Here is a 20,786-nt window from a genome sequence, read left to right on the forward strand (position 1 = left end):
ATATCATGCAATGATATTGATGTAGAATACATCTAACTCTATGCTGTAAACAAACAACTGATATAGACTGTCATCAGTATCTTGAAATCTTACAAAAGTCTTGAAAAGTTGGGACAAGTTAAACTGAATATGTCAGCTCAAGAGATATCTACAGATACCAGAGTGACATGATGCACACTATTCTTGACAATATTTGTCTTACTGGATAAGTCAGCAACTATTCTAGTTTACATTGTAACAAAAAATATGATTGTAAATTCTATAATTTTATGATAGACTTTTTATGTGTTCTTAGTTATAAAGTAATATGAATGATTTTCATATTTCCTACTTAATTGTATATTCAATATAGTTTCATATATTTCAGATTTCATATTCTAGTACTTCTAATCTAATATATCACCCATCTGGTAATACTGTAACTGTAGTAAAACTTAAAGAATATCATTTTTTTTAAATTTCTAATTTTGATACAAAAGTTTACTTCATTGATTATCTGCTATGTATTAATGGATTGAGAAAATGTATTTATTGATTATTTTTTATAAAATTACTCTTATTTAAGAAAATAAATACTTTACACCTAGCTGTACATTTCTGAAACTCAGTGAAATAGCTCACAAGCATTCCATATATGTGTGATCTGATATTGAATATAATTTGCATATTGTGACAAAATACTTACTATGAGTCATTTACGCAAACAATAAATGTTATCGAAGAAAGTGAAGAAATATAAAATTTTCAATTTTGGTGTAATTTTACACCTAGCTACAAATTTTTGAATGACTGAAATAGCTCCAATGCATTCTGCACATGGTATCTAACATTTCAATACTGTTGAAGTTTGTTTGTTTTAGTTAGATATAAATCTTTACTCACCCTAAGGCAGAGCTTCAGGTTTACAGCACTGTCTGGTCCAGATTCACTCAGATGGAAAGGTTGTTCTAACTGCATTTCAGGTTCAGACAATAACTGTTTTAGTGCAACACTGACAGACCCCAACTCTTTGGATGATTTCTTGTCTTTTACCTGGTGAAAGAAGGTGTAGTTGATTAAGATGTGAACTGCATTCATTTAGAAAAATTAGTGACAATTTGAAATACTGGTAATAATGAATATTATTTATAATACCACATTGCCCCTGACAATGATCACTATGAACTTGTTTGTGTGTGAAAAGGGTGTATATGTGAAAATATGACATGAGGATGTAGTATGTTGTACAGTCATACAATAAGGTGCAGGTGTTCACGTGTTTCGTTGTACATCCTTTACTGATATGTCTATTCCCTTCAAACAAATCAAAGCAAAGCTCTTACACTCTTTATAGCTAAGCAGCAACAGAATTTTTACCTCAATATCCAAGGACTGTAAGCCTGGATTCTGTACCAGGTAGAAATAGACTTTACCTCAATGTCCAAGGACTGTAAGCCTGGATTCTGTACCAGGTAGAAATAGACTTTACCTCAATGTCCAAGGACTGTAAGCCTGGATTCTGTACCAGGTAGAAATAGACTTTACCTCAATGTCCAAGGACTGTAAGCCTGGATTCTGTACCAGGTAGAAATAGACTTTACCTCAATGTCCAATGACTGTAAGCCTGGATTCTGTACCAGGTAGAAATAGACTTTACCTCAATGTCCAATGACTGTAAGCCTGGATTCTGTACCAGGTAGAAATAGACTTTACCTCAATGTCCAAGGACTGTAAGCCTGGATTCTGTACCAGGTAGAAATAGACTTTACTTCAATGTCCAATGACTGTAAGCCTGGATTCTGTATCAGGTAGAAATAGACTTTACCTCAATGTCCAAGGACTGTAAGCCTGGATTCTGTACCAGGTAGAAATAGACTTTACCTCAATGTCCAATGACTGTAAGCCTGGATTCTGTACCAGGTAGAAATAGACTTTACCTCAATGTCCAAGGACTGTAAGCCTGGATTCTGTACCAGGTAGAAATAGACTTTACCTCAATGTCCAATGACTGTAAGCCTGGATTCTGTACCAGGTAGAAATAGACTTTACCTCAATGTCCAAGGACTGTAAGCCTGGATTCTGTACCAGGTAGAAATAGACTTTACCTCAATGTCCAAGGACTGTAAGCCTGGATTCTGTACCAGGTAGAAATAGACTTTACCTCAATGTCCAAAGACTGTAAGCCTGGATTCTGTACCAGGTAGAAATAGACTTTACCTCAATGTCCAAGGACTGTACTTGAAACCTGGATTCTGTACCAGGTAGAAATAGACTTTACCTCAATGTCCAAGGACTGTAAGCCTGGATTCTGTACCAGGTAGAAATATTCTTTACCTCAATGTCCAAAGACTGTAAGCCTGGATTCTGTACCAGGTAGAAATAGACTTTACCTCAATGTCCAAGGACTGTAAGCCTGGATTCTGTACCAGGTAGAAATAGACTTTACCTCAATGTCCAAGGACTGTAAGCCTGGATTCTGTACCAGGTAGAAATAGACTTTACCTCAATGTCCAAGGACGGTAAGCCTGGATTCTGTACCAGGTAGAAATAGACTTTACCTCAATGTCCAAGGACTGTACTTGAAACCTGGATTCTGTACCAGGTAGAAATAGACTTTACCTCAATGTCCAAGGACTGTACTTGAAACCTGGATTCTGTACCAGGTAGAAATAGACTTTACCTCAATGTCCAAGGACTGTAAGCCTGGATTCTGTACCAGGTAGAAATAGACTTTACCTCAATGTCCAAGGACTGTAAGCCTGGATTCTGTACCAGTTAGAAATAGACTTTACCTCAATGTCCAAGGACTGTAAGCCTGGATTCTGTACCAGGTAGAAATAGACTTTACCTCAATGTCCAAGGACTGTAAGCCTGGATTCTGTACCAGGTAGAAATAGACTTTACCTCAATGTCCAAGGATGGTAAGCCTGGATTCTGTACCAGGTAGAAATAGACTTTACCTCAATGTCCAAGGACTGTACTTGAAACCTGGATTCTGTACCAGGTAGAAATAGACTTTACCTCAATGTCCAAGGACTGTACTTGAAACCTGGATTCTGTACCAGGTAGAAATAGACTTTACCTCAATGTCCAAGGACTGTAAGCCTGGATTCTGTACCAGGTAGAAATAGACTTTACCTCAATGTCCAAGGACTGTAAGCCTGGATTCTGTACCAGGTAGAAATAGACTTTACCTCAATGTCCAAGGACTGTAAGCCTGGATTCTGTACCAGGTAGAAATAGACTTTATCTCAATGTCCAAGGACTGTAAGCCTGGATTCTGTACCAGGTAGAAATAGACTTTACCTCAATGTCCAAGGACTGTAAGCCTGGATTCTGTACCAGGTAGAAATAGACTTTACCTCAATGTCCAAGGACTGTAAGCCTGGATTCTGTACCAGGTAGAAATAGACTTTACCTCAATGTCCAAGGACTGTAAGCCTGGATTCTGTACCAGGTAGAAATAGACTTTACCTCAATGTCCAAGGACTGTAAGCCTGGATTCTGTACCAGGTAGAAATAGACTTCTTCCCATACTGGATCATTGGTTTCTGACTGAACCTAAGGTGACAAAACAAAAGATTATTTACATCAGATGTTGAAGAGAATTGAAGAAATATATATAGCAATTTCACACCAATCTAACACTGAACCTAAGATGTACTTTGACATAAGTTAGTCATAGAATTTGTAGTTGAATTGTGACTATCAACCAAGTCACATTAACTGTTGGTAGTACGATAGCTAGTACAGTATAGTATACTTTATTTGACATCACATATTAACTACATAGTTTTACAAAGACACATGATCAAAAGCATTGTTGTAAACCACAGCCTCTTTTACTGCATCATTCAAGATACACAACCAAGCTTTGTTATTTCAGTGTTGTGGAAGAAATAACAGCTCTGGTTTGCGAGAATGGATCAAAAGTCAATATACTGAACAGATACAATAAACAGAAACATGTCATAATTACTTAATCCACTTTGTACCATATCTTTTTTTATATTTAGTATATGAAATATTACACACACACACACACACACACGCACACGCACACGCACACGTGCACACACACACACACACACACACACACACACACACACACACACGACAAAATGCCATATAATCGTTTTATAGGTAATCTAAATCTGTAACATACCTTACTCTTCTTTGTCACATTTCCAAGGGTCAAAGTGCAATAAGCACTTGGTTGAGATATGGTCTTCTTTGACTATGAAGAGAAACAAGTTGATCAGGAGTAGTACTACATACAACACTAGAACAGAACCCCATGACATATAAATGTAAGTGTGGCATACTTGAATAGTTACATGTGTGATTGTGGAATCTTTATAGCTCTCACTAGCAAATTAAAGTGTGTGAAAATGCAGCAGAAAGAAGATAAGTACAAGATTTAAAGTGTTATACCCAAGAGTACCCATATTCATTTGGCACTCACATGTCATGGGTGTCTGTCACTATAACATGTTTATCTGGAACTGTTACAGCAAAAAACATAAAACTGTGCATGTGCAGTTCACACAATTTTGAGCCTATGAAACACTTTTACACTTAACTGCATAAAGGCAAAATGCCATACTGTTTTCAGTATTACACTTCAGTGCAAATAGCAATGCAAGTATAATCACTGGTATACATTTTAATCAATTCTTGTGGATAATACATAGTGAGAATATAAACCTTTAATTTAGAATAGAGGAAAGCATAGCTACAAAGGTAGAACAGTGGATCTACTGTGTGTCATTCTTTTGTATTCAAGCTAGGGAGTTAATTAGGATTTGGTAATGGGTTTTGAGATAAGAATACAGCAAGATTTAGACTCCCTAGCATATACCTGATTTGTACCTCTGTAATGAGTGACCACTATCCAACATGTGTTCCAAAAGAGTAGTACTTATCCACTGTCACAAAGACTGGACAAACCTTGGATTATAAAGAACTGAGGTGATAAGGAATGTGCATAACTACAGTGCAAATGCAAAACTACTGAGAACATTACAGAAGTGGGATAACTGTTGAATTTATTAACGTTTTTTTTAAGGATGATAAGTTGGTAAATTCTACTGGGATCGATTTACTGGGCTTATCCACAACAATACCAGGGTTCCATCACCTTTATTAAAACTACTGGGCACGTGCTATATAGGGTACCGTACTAATCTACAAGTGGATCATATATACTACATGACTACAATTATCATTTCAAGAGATGTTACCATTTCAGTGAAAGTTTAAGGACATTGGGGATGTATGTGAGACAACCTTGACCCTTTATTACCATTCTACTGTATATCATATCATATACATGGATTCATACCTTGTGAGGGAAATGACCAAATAAGAATTTGGATGCTGCTTCCTATATCAGTATGGGAACAATTCACCCTAGGTTATTATGTAAATGTACAGGGGTTAAGGAGTACAAGGGGTGGGGGTGAAATCATTTAATGTCATACTTCAATGTCAATTTATATGGTTAATACAGGAGTAAATAAAATAGGGTTTGATCTTGGTTTATCCTGATTACAAAAGTGACAGGGAATATAACTCTGATATGATTAGAGCCTGCAATACCTTAAAAAGTTGAATATAGAGTATCAATGTCATACAAACTAATTAAAGGGTTGAGGGGTTTACCTGGGTTACTTCTGTGATGGGGGGGGGGGGGGGTCAATCAATATATTAAGATGCCATAAGTCAAAGGATTACTAATGATTAATAATGGCAAGTCTTTTATATTAGTTTTTATAATCATGCATGCACAAATTGTCATGAGTTAACATCTAGAGTTTCACGAAGTTCGATTTTAATAAAACGTAATGTATCTTTAGCAAACTATGCATGCAAGGAGGAGCCTATTCTAATATAAACATTGGACTGCGTGTATATGCCTCCTTAATTATGCATGCAAAAAAGTTGGCTCTAATCATATGTGGACATGCCTAGATTAAATTTGCATGCAACCAGATAATACTATAGGTATGCACATGCACATGCCCATGTACCTGTAGGCATACATCCCTCTTCATGTATATGCCCCCCCCCCCCCATGTATTTGCCCTATCAGTTAGGTCATGCCTATTTGTATAATCATAAGAACCATTACTTTTAGACATAGAGAATGCCAATCTCAGAGAAAGTTACTGCACTACAACCTTGTGATCTAATGAAAGCTGCAAGGGTACTGGGTATTAAGTAAATGTAGTCTAAGGCAAATACCGGCAACCTCATATATATTAACACTGAACATCACAGACCACTATCTTTATTGTAGGGATACTTGGAAGCAACAGACAAAGATATACTGATACTATCAAGAAGACAAATCTTGTAATTAGACCATGGGACAGTCTACAGGTAGTCTTATTTTCACTTGTAAGTGTGTCTTTTGTGTGTGTGTGTGTTCAATCTATTTTATATACAGGTTGTTTGGTTCTGTTTGGTTCTTCTAATTCCAATGCTGATAATAGCCTTTACACTGATAATGAGCCGTATCTCGAAATGTCTGTTATTACTTGTTTAGGTACTGACTAGCATAGCGGATTCTATCTATTCAATGTTCAGGTTGTTTGGTTCTGTTTGGTTCTTCTAATTCCAATGCTGATATAGCCTTTACACTGATAATGAGCTGTATCTCGAAATGTCTGTTATTACTTGTTTAGGTACAGACTAGCATAGTGTGTTCAATCTATTTCATATACAGGTTGTTTGGTTCTGTTTGATTCCTCTAATTCCAATGCTGATATAGCCTTTACAATGATAATGAAACTTAGCATGAAACGTTTGTAATAAGTTGATTTTCAGGGACTGAAATAGTAGCATATTACGTACTTCCCATATGTACAGGTAGATAAGCCGAACAACTGTTAACAGCAAATGCTACACTATGTATGACTGTGAGAATTGCACTTAAAGTTAATTACTATGTATTCACACTTCACTGCTATGTATTCACTGCACTTTCCTAATAGTGATCTCTACGTACATTAATCCCAAAATTATGAAACAAGTGCTTTACAGATTATACATTGAATGGTTTAAAAGTTAACAAAAAACATGTTGAAACATATATTAGTAACTGTAGATTCACTTTAAGTAGTCTGTAAATATGGTATTTATAGCACAGTATATTTTGTGACAGCCTTGAGTCAAAGCCAGGACAAGTTGGACTACTTAGGTACAGTATATATTTTAATTGACATAAAAATAATGTATATATAATTAAAAGATACACTATCTAAAGTCAACATAATGGGGCAATATAAACAAACATGTTATACATCACATACTATTAATAACAGTGTTAGTTTTAGGTAAACAATGGTATGATTCTATAGTTGCTTACCTTCATTACTAGTCTATGTTTCTACAAACCAGAGCCGACATGCAATAATTATAGATTTTGTATATTTTATATTGGCATTGGATTAGTTGCAGCTGATATTAGTAAATGCAGATTATTAGGGTCTATATATACCACAGGCTATGATTATATAGATAAAATGTTTCTATAGTTTATGATAGTAGTTAGTATATGTATTGTTAGTCTTGCTATGGCAGTTGTAACATCACAAAGGTGAACAGAATACAGAATTGTAAACCTACAGCTTGGCTTGTGAAGAAATGAATGTCTGTAATGTTCTTGTTAGGGTCATATTATACCATAGACTATATATGGACGCAACACTTCCATACTGACTCTATGGTGATTGGTTACATGTATTGCTATGTCAGTTGCAACATTGCAATGATGAACAGAACATGGAATTTTGTTCCTACAGCTATATATAAGCTTGGCGAAGTTGTTTGGAAATGTCCTAAGTGTTGTCATTAGGATCATATTAGACTATGTATGGACACAACGCGGTGGTTACATGTGTATTGTTAGTGCTGCTTTAACTTTCAGGGGAACATCACAAAGATGAAGAGAACACAGTAGAAATGTTATTGTTGGTAACTGAACCATGTGACATATACTGAACCTTGTGGCATACACATATCATATAGTAACGATGGGGAAAACATACTCAGAAAATAATATATTATTTTTCAAGTGAAGATGCCTTCATACATGAATTACATGCTGACACCAACAGGGGAATTCAGCTGCACCAATAGTTCAGGTGGGCATGTTGATGTCAGAAGTGTGTGTGGGCAAGGTGTTACTTATCATATTTTGTTGGAAGATCACAGTAAAAGTTAAAAGTTAATCTGTGAGATGGTGGGATATGGAACAAACGTGAATTACATGCTGTTGATTGATTTGGCACATTAAACACTGTACATGCAGACACACAGTGACTGAGAATCTTGAAAGCAATAGTATTGGTGTAACAAACGCAACAATTAAACACACACAGCTGACAATGTATGACAAAACAGCAAGCAATATTACACAACTTGACAACACTTTGAGATACTACATTGGAAGACAACCAGTTATGGTGAAAACAATCTTGTCCCCAAGTTATCAACTACAGTACAGGCAGACATACCTTCTTTCTGTACTAAAGAAACAGAAAATATTCACAGACATTACTACAAGTATTAACATTCACTACAAAGTGTACAGAACAGAACATCCTGTTGTGGATATACATGTAGTTCAGATGAATGATACGTATATAGACAGTACACATACAATATACTGTAAACCTAGAAATGTTCACCACTACACAATAAAGCGATTTTAGTCTTCAGCTAGCTCTTAAAGACTGATTTTTTACTAATTACCAGACTGGTACATTGAGTTCATGTACATGCAAGAAGGCATTTTAGTCACTTCTTATTTTTCTTGTTTTTGTTTTCCAGTGAAGTAAGCAAAAATAAGTCTTTAATGAAAATTTCCCAGGTTTACAGTATTGACTAATACATAAAAACTTATATGGAGATTAATGGTAATTAGCATACTAAACATTATATACACCTAGCATGCTAAAAAGAAAACTGAACGCAGTGACATACATGCTGAACAAGCAGGCCGTCAATGATATTATACATGCTATTGTCCATTATGGATGCAAGCACTAATTTACTATACATGGAATGTGAACATAACATAATACATTGTATACATTAACAATTACTTTTCAACAAGAAGCTGCAGTTTGATGATTAAAGTTTCAACACAAACGTGTCAAAATTATCTTGCTAGTCAAGGATGAACGAATACTTTGTAGAGTAATAACATACGACCAGGCTTAGGATAATTACTTTTTAATATAATTGCTGTAATGGGACGTTTATACAAGCATATATTTTATATATTATTTACTAATTAAAACTTGAGTTGCTATATGGGATCTAAATTCTTTGTGACAGGGTCAATCATATACAGCTTTCCTTGATATAATTACAACTAAGATCATTATGGAAAATACATTTCTTAGAACTGCCACATTTTGTAACTATAGCATATTATTCTATGCACTGTTCTATTATTGGTGGGTTTTTATGTTTGCTATGATAACTTCTACAACTGTTACATCCTAACACAGCATTTATTATTCTATGCACTGTTCTATTATTGGTGGGTTTTTATGTTTGCTATGATAACTTCTACAACTATTACATCCTAACACAGCATTTATTATTCTATGCACTGTTCTATTATTGGTGGGTTTTTATGTTTGCTATGATAACTTCTACAACTGTTACATCCTAACACAGCATTTATTATTCTATGCACTGTTCTATTATTGGTGGGTTTTTATGTTTGCTATGATAACTTCTACAACTATTACATCCTAACACAGCATTTATTATTCTATGCACTGTTCTATTATTGGTGGGTTTTTATGTTTGCTATGATAACTTCTACAACTATTACATCCTAACACAGCATTTATTATTCTATGCACTGTTCTATTATTGGTGAGTTTTTATGTTTGCTATGATAACTTCTACAACTATTACATCCTAACACAGCATTTATTATTCTATGCACTGTTCTATTATTGGTGGGTTTTTATGTTTGCTATGATAACTTCTACAACTGTTACATCCTAACACAGCATTTATTATTCTATGCACTGTTCTATTATTGGTGGGTTTTTATGTTTGCTATGATAACTTCTACAACTATTACATCCTAACACAGCATTTATTATTCTATGCACTGTTCTATTATTGGTGGGTTTTTATGTTTGCTATGATAACTTCTACAACTATTACATCCTAACACAGCATTTATTATTCTATGCACTGTTCTATTATTGGTGGGTTTTTATGTTTGCTATGATAACTTCTACAACTATTACATCCTAACACAGCATTTATTATTCTATGCACTGTTCTATTATTGGTGGGTTTTTATGTTTGCTATGATAACTTCTACAACTATTACATCCTAACACAGCATTTATTATTCTATGCACTAGTTCTATTATTGGTGGGTTTTTATGTTTGCTATGATAACTTCTACAACTATTACATCCTAACACAGCATTTATTATTCTATGCACTGTTCTATTATTGGTGGGTTTTTATGTTTGCTATGATAACTTCTACAACTATTACATCCTAACACAGCATTTATTATTCTATGCACTATTCTATCATTGGTGAGTTTTTATGTTTGCTATGATAACTTCTACAACTGTTACATCCTAACACAACATTTATTATTCTACGCACTGTTTCATTATTGCCGAGTTTTTATGTTTGTTATAATTTCTACAACTGTTACATCATACCACAGCATTTCTTATATTGATAATCATAATTTACAATGTCAATCTGTACCACAATAAAATTATCATCACAGACATTTTAACTTTGTAGTATATAATCTATGATTATAAAATATTTTTATGATTGTTAGGATCTGTATATTTCTTTTAATAAATACCTTTTGCTGACCAGTTTTATGATACCTTTACTGAAATCATAAAACAGGTCAGCAAATGTACAATGTTGACAAGTTTTGTCGGAGTGCATCACCAATATTTTATCTAGTAGGTCTTATCTGTAATTCTTATGCTATTTTCTACCAACACTGGTGAGTAGATATGCTCAAAGTAAGCAAGAAATACTAATTTACTTACCGGTAGGGCCTTAGCTGAGTCCAGTTTAACACTCAGTAATGCACATGCCAGTTGTTGGTCAACCAGTGCCTTCAATCGTTTAGTCTCCTGTAAAGCCTTCAAAACAAATACAATACAATAACATTAATTACTGCATCTATCTAGTTTTATTTTGTTAATACTTGAAATAGTTTTAAATTATGAATTACTAAAAACCGTATTAATTATATGTCAATTTATCCGTTAATATTTAGGTTGTTAATTAAAATATTGTGTGACATTTATAACAATGAAATTATTATTACTTTTTATCTTTATTTCTTACAAAATAATGATAATTTTACATTTTTTAATACCCACATGTGATTCAATACTGTTCAGGATGTATAATATCAGTAAGTAAGTCATTATATTCAAAAAAATTTCAATTCAATATATATAACAAAACAGTTTTAAAAACTTTCCCAGTTGCAGCATTTACTTATTCAAACACTTTCACAAATTCAGCCTAGCAGCAACAACATACTAGTAGTTCTAATCTGACTCTTTCTTCATGAACAAATATTTCTAGTTTGTGTATTTGGCAAAAAAAAAAGTGATATACATTTTGTTTTAAAACTTTAACATAATCATGCCCTACTCCAAATCACATCATGTACATATCATTACTGATGTTTCAGCAATCATTTTAAAGTTACTCACACTTCTAAAAATGTCACACAAATAAAAATTATGGCGTCAGTTTCACACCAATGTCATTATCAAATATTAAAATGATAACATCACAAAATGTGTACGCTGATTTAATTATTTATGGACATGAAAGGTCTTCACACAAAGTAAAAAGATAAATTAAAATGTCTATTATCTAAAAACTGAAAAAAAATGATTTTATGATTACATTAATTGTGAAAGATAACACAATGACAATTACACAATTTAATATTATGGTGTATAACATGCTGTGTAATTTGAAAACATGAATATGACCAGAGAGGGCGCACATCATTTAGTGTCACAATACATACTCACACACTGAGCAGTATTTCAGATGGACTGCCCACTTTATTCTCAAACTTACCCTTACTGTTTTTGCAATACACATGATAGTATAATTCAATACACTTTTGGACTAAACTTTAAACTTACTTATGTTAAAGTTAATATGAACATGCAGATAAACACTTTTACACATTCCAACGACACTGATCAACTTCTATCATACAATGTGTTAGTTTGTGTGTTAAAATATATTGTGAGGTGGGATGGGATGGGGTGGGGGTGGGGGGTTAACAACGGGATAATGGGACATATATTAGTAATTTTATGGTGAAAATCAAGTACTTATCACCAACAAAGAAGAGGTTGACAGCTAGCATTAGTGTCTACAAGGAGTAAGTACATAGGCAAGTAGAGGTTCCTCTTTGAGTTTAGTCTAAGTGTCTACATATATCTATCATGCACACACACAGTAGATGCAGAAGATAGTGTAATACCCGGAATCGCATTCGTGCCTAGGAGAGAAAGAGAGATAGTATACGTGATAGACAAATTCAATCATGCTTGGTGAATTAGGAAAATAACTGATTGATGTAGAGTTAATTAATATACATATCACCACCTGTAATTGGAGGCATTACATCAAGGCAATGCATTCAGTATTTTTTTTATTAAGTGTGAGTTCAAGTTCCCAGACAACCTCAGAAGGCTACCGGAGCAGTAGATAGCAAAAAACAACACGAACTTGCCAGTTACGGACAACTGGTAACTTACACAATACAACAGCATTTAGTTGGCATTGGGTGATGAAATGGGACATATTGTTTAGTATGTAGTGGCCAGCATGGGGCTAATTAACATATCATTAATTAACATAATTAACATAACAATTGTAGATAAGGAAATGTAAAAACTTCACTGGGTTGAGTAGCCCAGTATAATGTATTTGTTAGCAACCAATTTTACAAAACATATCAATTATTAAACATAAAGTTATTCAAATATTATAATCCATATTTACTAGTAACTAAAGCAAAATTGAAAGCGTATTTATTAAAATTACTGGTTTGATCTGTGTAGTGTATACTAGTATGTTAATGATTCATTTTACAGGAAATGTTTAGTTGATAAAAGTCAGTAAAGAAGATGTTTAAATATATAATATATATATATCATTACATACTATTTATTATACAGCAAAATGGCAATATATTCATCAAATAACGATAATGGGGGTAAGTACTTTATTGTAAGTTAAATCATTTTATATTCACAAATATAGCACTACCTGGTACATTAAAATAAACTATATGCATTGGATTATTTGATTGAAATAACAATCAGTAAATCTAGTCTTATGAAGTACATGCATTACAATTACATGCTTAGTGTTGCATACAAGGGAAGGAAGGCGTGGAAAATGAAATTTAAGTTATGCAGCAACGTTACACAAAGTAGACAAAGTTACATGGAAAATAAACTGTAAACCCAGGAGAATGACAGGAAGATAAAAACACTGACATCAGATGTCCTTGGAAGCGAAGTAATGAAATTATAAATTAAAAATCTTAGGCCACTCACAGACTTGATGTGTCTGATTACGATGCATTGAAATGGAATGCATGCATAACCACAGCCAAATTAAGAAAAGTTGCATAACATGGGAAGCACTGAGATGAAAATACAAATCTATAAGTGAAAATAAAAACAAAAACAAAACAACGATACAGTTACAAACTACAGACACACTAACACATTTCAGTAAATGGAGCAGAAATAACTCTGGAAAAAACACATAATTATTTTAAAATAGTATTTTATGGTGCTGGAAAAATTGACAAAGTGCATTCACCACCCACATGACAATGGTAAACCCGTGCATGGTATTATTGTCAACTTTAATACATGAAACAAACACCAAAGCGGCATGCTACACATCAATGAAAACTACATAACTGTATCTCAATCAACTTTTTAATTCCTGTCAAATGTTCACAATTTCAAATAGTTTTGTACTAATAAAGTTTTGTTATTCTTCTTTGAGACTTTGTTGTTGTTGTGATATTCTGTAAATATCAATACAAACTTGTATTTCAACTAAAAACACTGTTCCCTTGCTTTGGAATCATATCTTGCAGTGGTTCCAAACTCACAGCGTAAATAATTACCTAGAATACTTTGGCTGACTCACTCTGCCTTCTTCAACCATTATTATTTTATTTTCATGGGGATGAGTTTTCAATTGAACAGTTTAACAGAAATCTACTATTTTGTTTGCATTTCAGAAACTCAAAATTTATATTGTGCAGGTCATCAATATATAGTGAAGGCAATGTTAAGTCCTCTGTGTTTTTTGTTTTTTTTCTATTTTGCTAGAGCAGGAAAACTTTGCACTCATGACAGTGACAGAAGTTGTAACTAATAATATACAAGGGGACAGAAACCATAGAAATTCCTTGTCAAAGTTGTTAGACACAATAATCATAGTTGACCTACCTCTTCTATAGCATCAGCCTTGTCTGACAGGGTTAACCAGATGAGTTTTAGGTGCACCTGTCCTGATTTAGCTTCCTCCAATGGTAACCACTGTAAGTGATATATTTGAAGACCAACATGCAAATTATGGAAATGATTCAGTTAATTTAATTGTTATTCAAATCATACTTTTCATCCATATACAGACTTTCTAAATTGTTCTTAGATTATGATTTGTTCTTTGTTTTGTATCTGTCAACAGCAAATGATATTACCGAGTGCAACATTATCTATACTGTACTCCTACAACAATTTGAATACCAGCTATTAAGTTGTTGTATGAGGACTGATAGTAGACCCAATGGTGGTGTAGAACAACTACATACTTTAGGCAATGATTCAATTGTACTAAAAGTGGTACATGTAAATGTGAAGAGAACAAATTAACCAAATCAGTTTTCATGCACAATAGTAAGACTATATTTCACATTCCACTAAGTATTACATTCTCAGTAATGAAATTTCTTCTCACAGTCAAAACGTTCCTTGGAAGTGAATCCTAATTTTTTTGCTGAATTTTTTCACTGTGCGTAGTAATTACATTATTATATTAAAGTATGAACCCAGTGTCTATGAATATTCATTTTAGTATTCTTGTTGTATGGCATCTCAATAACAATTACTCTACTTTTAAAATTCACATTTCTATGGCCAAAGATTGTAAATTTTTAGAGGTATAAAAATTGCCTTTGAAGTTTGGTAGATGTAAAAGTTTGTGTTATTGTGTCTTTGGTATTCACAATTCCAATGTTTAATACTCACAGCATCAATGTGTCCTTTCTGTACAACATCTTCAATATCAATGGTTAGACTGTAATCAAACAAAATAATACAGTAACTTGATAAAGTTTAATGTCATTGTTGTTTCATAAGAAAAACAGATGAAAATGTTTATACAAAACAACAAGAACAAACACTGGTAGAGAACTCTGGTAACATGACTGGGGAACTCCTGTAGATTTTACCTGCTTACCATCCTGAGCAAAAACAGTACTGGATGGAATATTAAAGTTATACTTACCATCCCAATGATTCATCTTTAGATCCCTTGTCTTCATCCCATATTTCAACATCTACAACTTGTCCTAATGGTTCATCTACTATAGCCTGCACAACAATAAGACAACATATCAGTTGTAAGCAAAGGGAAAATTTGAACTTTCTGCACCTATTTCTTTCAGTGCTTATATTATTCTCGTTTGTGATGATATAACCCATGATGGACCTTTCTGATAAATGGTGCCCTCTAGTGGTGAGTTTTGACATTTCCAAAAGTTGATGACAGAAGGGTTGTTGACATTGCGCATATAGCATTATCATAAATGTTTGGGGAAAGGTGTCATATGTCTCCCAAGAAGTCCAGTGAGGGCCATCCCTCAAGGGTTCAGTGTTAATCCAGGAAGAAACCGGAATACCTGGGGAAAACCTGCATTGTTCAGTTTAGTCAAACTGAACAACATTCTTCTTATTTACCGCATGGTAAATTTAATCAAACCCTGAATGGGTTTGAACCCCGACCACAGTGGTAACAGGCAAGTGGTTTAACCACTTGGCAACCGACAACCCTAGTAAATGGCACCCTCTAGTGGTGACCTCAGCAATCCAAAATGTCACGGACAGTGGGCTTGTTTACACATATCATTATCAAGTATAGAAACTATGAATGATGCCCTATCATTATCAAATTTCAGTTATATCAGTTGACAGAGACTAAGCCTCCCAATGACACCCTCTAGTGATGAACCCATCAATCGAAAACATCAAAGAATGCCACAATGGTTTAATGACCTTTTGAAACTTAATTGAATTTGTGCCATGTATAAATTCTAATAAATGGGGCCCTCAGTGGTGAGTAACAGAAAGTTCTTTCATATGCATCATTATCATAGACCTATGTGGAACTTAGCAATGAATAATGTTCAGTTTTATTAGTAATACACATCTCACCTCATAATACCTTTCCCATACTGGGTGAATATTGCTATCGATGGTCTTGGTCTTGAATTTCTGACCTCCCACTAGAAAACAAACAAACAAAAAAAACACAATTACACTCCAAATAAGGTTGAGATTACACAATATAAAACACCTCAAGTTTTTGGACTGAAGATAAAAGTACAAAAAAAAGTAATAACAATAGATCAATCAAATTATGTGAGATCTTACCATGTACAACACAGAATGGATCAGATGAACCCTTAGAAAATACTGCAACATCTTTCCTCATCAAGTCTTTAGCTTCCATCACTCCAATACGTAAAACACCCTGATATAAAAGACAAGAAATTTGACTTATTTTCTATTTTTATATATAGTTTACTGGTGTGGGACTAAATTTGACTAAATAGTACTTGAATGCATAGAGCAGACATAACAAGTTGAAGTGGAAAAATGTTTTGAAAATTTTCTTTTCTCAGTAACTCATGCTTGGTTATAAATACACCATTTCAGATTACTAGAAAGACAAAAGATTTCATGGTTTGGCCACTAGGAGTGCTGTTTGCAAGCCGTTTTGTGGCTGGGGCAGGAAGTGAGGGCAGAAAAGTTGAGTGTTGTGGCGTGGCATGGTCTGAATGTGGCATGAAGACAGCAGACACAAATTTACCTCTTATTTTCTGTGTTGTTCCCCCTGTACTGGTTTAGTGAATATCAGTAATTAAACATGCCTAACCACCTTGCAGCCTCAATCTATTCACTATTTCATGCACTGACATATGATCAGCAGCCTGGAAAAAATTCTAGTTCTCACTTTGCAAAATCTGTGGAGTCCTCTTTGCAATGCTTTACCTTTGAAATGACTGCAACTCCATATATATGGTGTATTGCTTTTTGGGAAGTAATTTTATTTGTCATCCCATTCAGTGCATATTTTGACTGGAACAGTGTCAGCGTTGTAGTTCATAATTTCACAGAGCAGATTTTACAAGATTTGAATAATATTCTAATACTAGAACACTGACAGCATCCAAAATATTGGGTGGTACACTACCGTATTCTTGCAACATAGAACATTCCAAATATGCGAAGTTAGGTCAGACCAAAGGATAATATGGGGGTGGTGGTGGTGATGGGTGGGGGAGGGGGTAGCAGCTATGATGCACTTTAAGTACAATGTATTTGATATCATACCTTAGGCAGTGGGAACTTGAGTTTGAGAACATCGGTATCTTTAGTCATTGGAACAACCAATCTGTTTGGTAGTACCAGGAACTGAGACAGCTGATCTTCAATTATGTTTCTCAAAGAACCACTGTTAGGAGGGAATAAATTAGTTACTGGTTTAGTAATTGACTCAAAGTTTAGTAATACCTAATGTAGTTGCTGCTTGTAGACCAAATCTGGGATTTGCTGGCTGTTTTGATATTATTTTTGCATAAATTGACGATGTTTGGAGTCTGTTTACAAAAATTGAAGTGTTTGGAATATGATTTTCATTTCATCTAGAGGGTGCTCAGAAATTATGGTACAATGGTGCTTGGCACCCTTTTAAATATACTCTAGAGAACACTGATTTACTTAAAATTTGATTCCTCAAGAACTGTAATGTAAGTATCGTTATTATCATTATCCTTAAATTCTACATCTCAATAATTTTGAATTTTCTTGGTAAGTTTTACATATAAAGTCAAGTTCTCTAGAATGTGACAGAGAGTGCATTTTTACTCACCTTAATCCTGGGATGTCCAAGATATTGGCAATGTTGGTCATGTTGAAATCTAAATCCTTAAAAGGAAAGCATACAGTGTTGTGTAAATACACTTATCTTGCCAACTTCTTTTTGATGGCAAGACTAATGACATCATGGAGTATGATTTACTGGGGTGATTTGGAACATTTTGACTCATATTTCAAGCACTGCAAACCAGTGATGTAGACTCGGGTTGTTGTGAGGTAGAACAGCCAGGGTATATAATCCATATTTTCTGTTCAAAGACAATAACTTGACAAGTCGTCTATGGAGGTTGTTCATTCTCATACATCACACCCAAACTATGGAACTCTTTGCCAATTGACACTCACCAAGCCTCCAGCCTGGATTGTTTCAAAACAAAACTGAAGACTTATTTGTTCACCCTGGTGCGCTTTAGCCATTCAGCGCCACTAAACAGAACATTGCTCTGGAAATCGGTACTTTAAAAAAAATTTGATTGATTGATTGATTGATATCATATGGGACATAAGCCTTCACAACATCAAAGTGTATCTTATTTGTCACAAACAATATGAGTCTGTACATAAGGATCAGATGCCTAACAAGAGGAGGGCAGATAGCATCCCTGTATGGCCATGCCCATACTGGGAATGTAATATTTTTACTACATGCTGAGTGAATATTTATATGGTAGAAACTGTATATTGATTTTAGTACTTGGGATTTCCATTCAGTTACAGTAATCTGGCCTGATTATCTTCTAGATGATCATGCTAGATTACTCATCATAATCTAGAAATCATGACCCTGACTAACAATTTTAAGGTATTACTTTTTCAAAATATTGGGTATTGCCCATAGGCAATAGTAGCTGTAGGTCAAGTATTCCTCATGTTCCAATCTCAATTAATGTCAGGGTTGTACATGTACATTGATGCATGTAATAACGAGTCTTCTTACATATGGTTCTTTTCTTACAATATCTACATGTATTATATATCCTTAGTGATGATTGGCTAACTTACCGGCATATTCAGGAAGTAGACAGTTATTGCTCCAATCAGAGGTACATTAGGAATCAGTGGTTTCATTTCAACCCTCAGAGTACCATGTAACTATTAGAAAACAAATTACAAACTGTGATCAGAGAGGAAGAGTACTTTCTCTAGGGATATATACATGGTCTATTTCTACCAACTATGTGAAAAAATAATTTGGCCTCCTTATTCATGGAGTGAAAAAATAACCTATCAATGTACAAAAGTTCCAGTTATTCTAAAAAACATTAACAACTAAGATGTGATATTTACCATAACTACCCCTTGTAAGGCTAATCTGCACAATATTATAGTGTAAGAATGCTAACTGATTAAAACTATGACTTTTAACAACTTCGACTAAACTAAATATAGGTGGAGGGGCATGGGGGGGGGGGGGAGGTTAGATGGGGAGACACATGTTCATTTCACTTCCTAGGTCACACAACTTTCTTGATAATGTTTATCATCCAAAAAAAAAACAATAGTATGGCTTGTATTGCGCTTTTGATCAGACAGACACTCAGATGTTATTTATTATCAATATTTTTCTTTGTTCAGCCAAGGAAAATACAAGTGACCTAAGGGGCCCTTGTCATTACGAGTCACGGAACGAGTAGTGACAACCCTTAGGTCACTAGTATTTTCCAGCTGAATGAAGAAAAATATTGGAGAATAACATCATTATACCAGCGCCAATAATATCAAAGAAAAATCGTGGAAAGTAATGGTAATTTTGACTCATATTTTGAACACAGCAGAACCAGTGACATAGACGTGCGTTGTCATGACACAGAACAAACAGAGTATATATTCCATATTTTCTGTTCAACTTGGCTTGTGCATGGTCTAAATACTTGTTATACCTATGGTAAACTTACTACTGTATGCATACTATAGGAGTTAATAGATGATATAAAAACTAACCTGTACATCCTCTATACCAGCTTTGACTCTGGACAAACCTACTTCAATGTCACAATCACCTGCATAACTTGAATAAACAGACAAAAGAGAAAGAATTATCAGTAACAGTGGCCTTTGCTATCTCTAGCTATTGGTTTGGATAGCTAGAGGTTGTAGCATCACATGATCACAGAACTCTGGGTTATACTTATAAGGTTAATGACTTCACTTGATGTCTTTTATGCAACCATGACAGTACAAATGGATGGGGGTGGGGGTGGGGGTGGGGGATAAGTACATAAGATAGGAAGAAAGTTGAGAATTATAGTCCATAAACATGTCTATGACTCTTTTTAATTTGTGTGATAACTACTATATAAGTGGATAAAATATCCTGGAACTACTATTAAAGTTGCTGGTTGGAGACTAAGTGTTTTAATTCCTATAGGTGAAACTTTGACTGAAGTGTGAAAATTAGTCTTAGATGCAAGCCACTTTGGTACTCATCATGTACTCCTGCCACAAAAAGTGAGCTTTGACTATTTAGGAGGAAAATGATAGCATTTAGTCATGAGGCTGTTTTGATACATTGTGACCTCAAGTGTGGTATTAACTATAATTATCACT

The 20,786-nt window shown here is 34.3% G+C and overlaps 1 protein-coding gene across 7 annotated transcripts in view; it reads right to left on the reverse strand.

Moving 5' to 3' along the window:
• Positions 1-20,786, reverse strand: part of LOC144447073 (extended synaptotagmin-2-like) — a 51,422-nt gene that overhangs the window by 13,030 nt on the left and 17,606 nt on the right. For 2 of the 7 annotated variants that reach the window (XM_078136973.1, XM_078136968.1), the window contains exons 5-19: positions 20,181-20,247; positions 19,242-19,331; positions 18,232-18,287; positions 17,694-17,814; positions 16,731-16,830; positions 16,512-16,582; positions 15,586-15,671; positions 15,327-15,375; positions 14,526-14,615; positions 12,527-12,544; positions 11,052-11,147; positions 5,324-5,365; positions 4,145-4,216; positions 3,454-3,540; positions 883-1,032 (exon numbers count right to left, since the gene is read on the reverse strand). In XM_078136973.1, the coding sequence (XP_077993099.1) occupies positions 883-1,032; positions 3,454-3,540; positions 4,145-4,216; positions 5,324-5,365; positions 11,052-11,147; positions 12,527-12,544; positions 14,526-14,615; positions 15,327-15,375; positions 15,586-15,671; positions 16,512-16,582; positions 16,731-16,830; positions 17,694-17,814; positions 18,232-18,287; positions 19,242-19,331; positions 20,181-20,247 (1,195 nt within the window). The remainder of the gene's footprint in view (positions 1-882; positions 1,033-3,453; positions 3,541-4,144; positions 4,217-5,323; positions 5,366-11,051; positions 11,148-12,526; positions 12,545-14,525; positions 14,616-15,326; positions 15,376-15,585; positions 15,672-16,511; positions 16,583-16,730; positions 16,831-17,693; positions 17,815-18,231; positions 18,288-19,241; positions 19,332-20,180; positions 20,248-20,786) is intronic. The other 5 variants (XM_078136971.1, XM_078136969.1, XM_078136972.1 and 2 more) reach the window with 5 other exon arrangements.

The sequence above is a fragment of the Glandiceps talaboti genome, chromosome 16, assembly GCF_964340395.1.
Source record: "Glandiceps talaboti chromosome 16, keGlaTala1.1, whole genome shotgun sequence".
NCBI classification, from domain to species: domain Eukaryota; kingdom Metazoa; phylum Hemichordata; class Enteropneusta; family Spengelidae; genus Glandiceps; species Glandiceps talaboti.